Below are 7,389 nucleotides of genomic sequence, written 5' to 3'. Positions count from 1 at the left end.
TCTTAAGTATACTTACCTTTTTTATACTTATCTTTTACTGCAAGACATGTTATATTTTTGTAATACAATTTTAACATATTTTTTTTATTGTTTTTTTACTTGTAAAAAATTGAGAATCATAGTAGGTATCTCATATGTGGAATATCTTACTCTTTGATAATTTAAAAAGTATTTTTCGAATAAGATTTGCACAATTTTAATTAAGATTATATTTTTAGTATTAATTTTTCATAGATGAACTAAAGTTTGTCTATCTCAAGTTTAATTTTTTAAGTAGATTATATTTAATAGGTTATATATTTTTTAATACATTAATGGATGTATTTTGCCATTCTCTATAAAAAATATTATAACATATCATTATTAATTTAGATAATCCTTAAATATAATTGAATATCTCTTTAATTTTATAAGTGATTTACTGATTTTTATTTAGTAATAGTAATTATTTAGTAAATTTCATAGAAAATGATTATATATATTTATGTATTATAAATACATATTTATGTATTATATAATCTATTTAAAAATACAAAGTTTATCTTCACATATTTTACACATTATTCAATTATATGTTTTTTTGAAATGATGTAACTTGAAACATTTTTTAAACTCACCTGTTATATATTGGTCGCTGACCATCTTAATATAATTATATAACTTAATAAATCTAAGTAAGTTAATAAATTAGTATTTAAGGGTTATATATTAATGCATACGTTGTCAAAAATATTTACATGCAGACATTTAAACATTTTTAGCGAATAATAAAATAGATCTTAGTATATGTGTAAAGGAAAAAATTATCTAAAATAGTTGCTTTGACGATAGATTTATGTTATAATATTAAAATCGATGAGTTCAGAGCTAATCAGCATGTTCTGGATTATTCATTGTAATTAAATTCTTTGATAGATAGAATTAATTTTTTGCACAATTAATAGAACTTTCTTTTAAATTTTGCATACCTTTCAAGCTTCCAATTAGAAATCAAGTAGAAAAGTCTATTTTTCAACGTGTCTGGTACAGAATCATGCGTGAAACTTAATCTATCTCAAGAAAAAAAAAAAAACTTAATAGTCCATCATAAAATGGTGGAAGGTAACAAACACGGAATTAGTCAATCTTGCTTTAAAGGCTAAGAGGCTTAAACGTTTAATAGACATATTTGCATAATAATTTCGAGATTAACTCTTTTCACGTAATTTTAAAGACTGAATAACTTACCTGTAAGCGATAAATGCATCGTGAACTTTTCCAGAAGCGGCGAGACAACGTCCCAACAGGTAAAGGCTTTGCCCGCTTTTCGGTTCCGCTTCGATAGATTTTTGCAGACAGTGGATGGCAATTGCTTGCTTCTGCTGTCTTGTTATACCAAGCACTGTGCAATCAACCACGTGATACATCCATCCTATAACAATATATCGAAATTCGAACGCGTAAATAATAACGCGTAATTATATTCAATTAAATTAAAAAACGATTAGATTCGTTCGTTATCATTATTGTCGATGATTAATGAAAAATTCTAATCTTTTCGTTACAAAGAAGGCACGTACGATAATAGTAGGTGAATAATATAATATAATAGTGCGGTCGTAAAATATATCAGCTAGCTAAAATTTTGCAATGAAAATATTATTTTGAAATATTTTTTGAGGTTATAAAAAATTCTTAAATGGTTATTATTCTTTTCTTTTCAAACTATTTCTTGCTAGATACATTTTTAATATCAAATGTATGAACAAATGAAACGCGTATTAAGAGAATATAATTCATCAATGAAAAGATAACAGTATAGTCTAATTAGAACGGTTCAATAATCCTATTATTATTTTACAATTATTATATTATTATTTATACTAATTGTCTATTGTTATTTTATTACCTATTATTATTTTATTGCTCCCCAGTGTTAGGCCAACGTTTAATCCCTCGCATCTAAACCGATCTCTCTTTCACGCACACTTCCGCGGATCTTCGAAAAGCCTCTTGGCTCGCGATATCTCAACAAACAAACAAAACCGTACGAATATTCGCATTTCACGACGTGGTAATTTCAAGATGTCGAATTATTTATATTTCATCACGTGCATCACAGGATTGATGCAAGGAAAAACGACGAAAAAAGGAACGAATAGATCACGAGAATAAAACGAAAGGTGTCGCAAGAGCGCGAATCAAGATGAAATCGAAGGACTCTCCAACGTTCCCTTCGAGTTGGATTGCTGCGAATTGTGGATGTGTTGTTGCCTGAACGCTAGACGAGTACCGAACTGAATAGATTTTCGCAGGTATAACCTAGGGTAGCCACTTTTACCCCACTCTCCCTTCGAGGCGGTCTCGAATTACAACCCTCTATAAACATAGGCGTAGAAACGGTTGTACGAGGACCTACGTCTTGGGAAAATAGTCGTTGAGTAGATGGCTAGGATATCTCTCAGTGGAGAGGGAAAATTGTTCACGAGATTTCTATTCTTCCTTTTTCTTTTTTCTTTTTTTTTTTTTTAAATAAATAATTGTGCCTATCTAAGAACTTGTCTTGGGAAAATAATTCAAATTGTTCTTAGGTATTCTTTGGATATTTTTCTGTATATACATGTGGGAACGTTTTCTCAGGAGTTGATGAATTTTTTTTTTTTTCTTTTTCTTTTTTTTGTTTTGCTTTATTCAAATTATCCTGTATCTACATAGGGACAAAACGGTCTATGTCTTGGGGAATAATTGAAATTGTTCCTTTGCGGAGAAAAAAATTATTCAGGAAAGCCAGAAATTATTATTTTGTTCCAAAGTAATTTATAGTCATGGGAAGATGATTCAAATACTTTTTTTTTGAAGAAGAAGTTTACGATTAATAAGAAGTTGATGAATATTTGGATTACATTTATGATTAACATAAATATGAATTTTTATTCACTGTCATATTATTATATATAGTAATGATTATATTTACGTAAACAATCTTATTAATATTATAATAAATTTTAATTAATCTATATAGATTTAAATCTAGATAGATTTGAGAATGTAGCAAATTTAGAAATTCATAATATTATTATTTTTTTTTCTTTGATAAATAAACGATTCATAAATCAATTATCGATACTACTGTCATCAATATAATTACATGTTGCAATAATTACATTACATTGCAAGAAAAAAAAAAAAAAGAAAAAAGAAAAGAAGAAAGAATCTGTGTGTTGAAGAAATATATTCCTTCTACATTTCAAAATATTCTGTTTCGCCAAAAAATGTTTCACTTTTTCATCTCTGGTCGGTCGAAATATTATTTTTCCATTTATGCGACAACACATTTCCAAACGCTCGATTTTTAATTATAGTAATTCTCGTGCCTTTGCACCACGTATTATACTCTGTAAATTAAATACGTGCCGTGGGAAAACGAGAGTTTCGCAACAAGTTGTTACACAATCGTAGAATGCGATGCTAAACGCACGGCGATTCTAAATGGAATTAAGTCGGTCGGCTCATAAAGCATCCGGCGAAATTAAAGCGTCTACTGTGCTCTAATTGTCGCTCGCCATTCATTCATTCTTTCAATCCTCTGTTTTCGTTTTTTCCCAACCAATTACACAATGGATCTCGATATTTCATTTTCATCGCATATATTTATTTTACTTTACTCGTGTATTCCATGCCTTTTCCCTTCGTTTTCCTTCGCCCTTTTCAACGAGAATTATACATACACAGAGAAATATAATTAAACTCATTCGATAGCGATTGATAGCATAAATTTGTGTTTAATAAATTATAAATTTGTTTTTCGATTTGTGTTTCAATAGAAATTTTCTTAGAAAAACTTAAGAAGAGAATAAAGTTTTTCTTTAATTGGAAAATATTTATTATATAAAATTCTGAATATTAATTTTATTAAAATTCTTATTTTCATTTGAATTGCAATTGTTCGTATAATAAACTCGTTATTAAGCGTTAATTGAAATTGTTTTAATAATAGGATGTATTGCAATCTATTCTAAATTTACTTTGAATGAATGTGAACTAAATTAAAGCGACCATTGTATTGTAATTATACGTATACTTGATTCGTTCGTTTGTTCATTCAACTTGCCTTCTATATAAACCTTTATCTAACAATAGTTCCTTACAAATAATATAAATGATTTAAACCAATTGATTATCCTTTACAACATTTAACGTTAAATTTTGTTAAACTTTTAATTTCAACTTTTACAAAACATTCTATTCACACGAATTGACTTTCGCAAAAATTGCGTTTCAGAATTGTGTTTTACAATTTAAAGTCAAAGATTCAAAGAAAAAAAGAAGTGAAAACTAAGGGGAGTAGGGTGGAGGGAGGGAGGATATTTTGTAAAATCAATTTAACACGCGTATATATCTCTTTTCAGTGGAAAGCATCAGAAATTGTTTCAAACTACGTGTTACAAGACGGTACAACGTGTAAAATCTCAGGCCAAAAGTAAACAGTAATAAAGCAACCGCACTGCATGATTTACGAACTAAGACGTTTGCAGCATAATTACACCAATATCATAATCTACCATGACAATAAAGTCGCAAACTGTGCTTCAGACAAATTATGAAAAGGCAACCCCTGTCGCCTTTGAAACGTCTTCGTTATAAGAAATAAATCTTACGCCTCAACCATAGTTTCCTATCGATGTAAAATTTTCCAAAATCTTTTGAAATATTTATGGTACTATATATATTTGTCAAATTTTAAATCCTAAATAATGATTTATAGATCTAGCAATTCATAATGCTATTAATAATATCGATATATACAAAAAATAAATATTTTAATATCGAAGTTTTGTATTAACGTTGAAATTATCATATGAAAATCATCACCAACTACGATACGAAAAATATATATATATATTATTAAACACGTAAAAATCACATTTTGTCACACGTTTAAAAATTCGTATCAAAGAGAAGCTAAGAAGAAATAAAATTGTTGAATGAGGATAAGGGTGTACAAGGCTGAGCTCTGACGACAGGGAAGGCCAAGTTATGAAATAAACGAGGGGGAAAAAATCGCGGAAGAAAAAAAGAGGAGGAAAAAAGAAAAGAAAAAAGGAAGAAAGAAGGAACATCGTATCGAACCGGTCCCGATGTGGACACGCGAGAAGCCGTAAACAGGTTGTAAAAGAGTCCTGTACCGTTCAAGACCCGTAAGAATGAGGCTATATAAGCGTGCAGAAGTTTCGAGGCAATTAGCTCCTTCGGTTCCGCCATGGGGGATGGAGGGTGATCGAGAAGGGGCGGGATGTTGTTGCGCTCAACTTTAATAAGTTTGTTTGCTCGTTCTGCACTTTATAGCTTTAATATGTTTCGTTCGAAATAATTGGGAGAAAGGAGGGGGGAAGGGAGATTATTTACAAAAACGATTTTAAATGTGGATAAATTATATATTGAAATTTCACCATTACATTTAACACGTAACATTTAATATTTTCCTCGATGTTAGAAATTTCTTCTTAAATAAATATCACAGCGCAGCGACTCAAAATTTCTGATGGAAAATGGATTTGGATGCCTTCTTCCACAATTGAGTGATGTGTAGAAATTTGTACACAATGAAGCAAAATCTTCAGAAATCTTCGTGCAGATAGGATTCAAGTTCACCGTCGTAAAACTTGGACTTCCTCGAGAGGACCTTGTCGATCAGCTAGGTCGATCTTTTAAGTTGTGTCATCGTCAACCAGAGAATTCTCACGCGAGTTACGGGCCGTATCGGTTGCAGAAAATGTATGGAATTCCAATTTTCCTTTGAAATTTCGCGTGTCGTTCTCCTTTATTTACAATTTCCCTTCCCTTAATTTCTCTCCGCTTTCCTCTCTTTCTTATTCTTCTCGCGTTTCGGTATGCAATGAATATGTTAGGAAGCGAGAAAGGAATAAACACGAGGTCAGGGGCTCATCATGGAGGCATTTAAATTATCGAAGCAGGATATCGACTTCGTTTCCAGACGCAATTTCCAGATACTGGAGGCACTACGCGTGCCGGTGTAATGGCATTTTATTGAGATGACGATCGTTCGCCTTTTCGTCGTTCGATTTCGAGACGGAATCTTATGGAGGTTGAAACCTTGTTCTTTGCTTTCTTGGATAGATAATGCACCATCTTTCGAATTCCTTCGATCGGATAATTAAATCGACGTCGTTAAAATATTCTTCGAATCAAGGTAATAACGAAAATCAGATAATTTATTTCCACTTCGCGAAAAATTGTTCCCGAAAATATTTTTCCATTTTCTCGTTCCGATATGAATAACAGAATTTTTCGAGGAAAAAAAATATCCAAAGATATTTTTCAACCTTTTATTTCGAGATGAAATATTTATCCTCTCACGCTTCGATGCGAAACGAATTCTTCTTCTCAGCAATTTTCCAATTGTTCCCTCACTGAAACGAAATAATTTCCAATTTTGGTGATCCGGCAAGTGAAAGTAAAAGTCCGTGACTCTCCCCTCGAAGAGCTTACCAACGATTCTCCTCCTCGTTTCCTTTGAGGCGTTTCTATTCGAACAACCTTCCATGTGTCGAGGGATTTTGCGACGCGCAAGTGGGTCAGCAGCAACGTGCAGCTTGACCTGTATAATCTTTCGGTTCTACCTGCCGTGTCACGTAGTGCATACCACCTCATTAAACGGCGGCCGAGTACGTTCGTAACACACATTTCATCCGGTTGCGGAGTGCATACGGCCTTAATGCATCGACACTTTGAATATTTCATCCTCTCGTGCTTTGCATTTTCAACGTTTTTTAAAAAAAAGTAGAAATATCTTCGAAAAAGGTAGAGGGAATAGTTGGCTGAATAGTAGCTGAGCGATATGGATTTTTAGTCGTCTTTGAAACGATGCGGCACGAAGCATTCCGGAAATGCTACGAGAGAAAAATGATAAGTTAAGATAAAAGAAAGAAAAGTAAAAACCTTTTTAGATTCGACAAAATTCTTCTCCTCTCCTCTCCAATAATAATTAATAATTAAATATCTAAACACTTTATTTAAAAAGGAATAATCTTCGTTCGAAGAGAGTCCAAAATAATAGGCCCTCTATCTCGTCCAATTTAATTTTTTATAGAAAGATATGGAAATAAATTTCCATTTCGCCTCACCCTGTGTATAACCTATAATTGCACGCGTGCATAATTTACCCCCGTATTAAGAGCAACAAACGACATAAACGTGGAATAAATTCAAGCCTAACTCGAAGTGGGATTTGTCGGATAAGCGGTCGTCTGGTAACAGGGCTCAATTATAATTCCATAACTCGAGGCGGCAATCTTGGCCGGCTTTAACCGCCGCTTTAATCCGACCCGTGGCGAGTTAATAACGTGACGAAAGATATGGGCGGCGGTGTGGAAATTGCGCCGATGCACG

At 32.2% G+C, this 7,389-nt stretch overlaps 1 protein-coding gene across 2 annotated transcripts in view; it reads right to left on the bottom strand.

Annotated features, from left to right (window-relative positions):
• Nucleotides 1-911: 911 nt before the first annotated feature.
• LOC102674998 (histone demethylase UTY-like) overlaps nt 912-7,389 on the bottom strand; it is an 82,625-nt gene continuing 76,147 nt past the window's right edge. Inside the window, exons 6-7 of one of the 2 annotated variants that reach the window (XM_006612091.2) lie at nt 1,228-1,411; nt 912-1,049 (exon numbers count right to left, since the gene is read on the bottom strand). In XM_006612091.2, the coding sequence (XP_006612154.1) occupies nt 938-1,049; nt 1,228-1,411 (296 nt within the window). In that variant the 3' untranslated portion in view covers nt 912-937. Of the gene's footprint in view, nt 1,050-1,227; nt 1,412-6,322; nt 6,891-7,389 lie in introns of those variants that run through there. The other variant, XM_031508723.1, reaches the window with a different exon arrangement.

The sequence above is a fragment of the Apis dorsata genome, unplaced genomic scaffold, assembly GCF_000469605.1.
Source record: "Apis dorsata unplaced genomic scaffold, Apis dorsata 1.3 scaffold_98, whole genome shotgun sequence".
Classification (NCBI taxonomy): Eukaryota; Metazoa; Arthropoda; class Insecta; order Hymenoptera; family Apidae; genus Apis; species Apis dorsata.
This window is presented reverse-complemented; position numbering and strand designations above follow the sequence as displayed.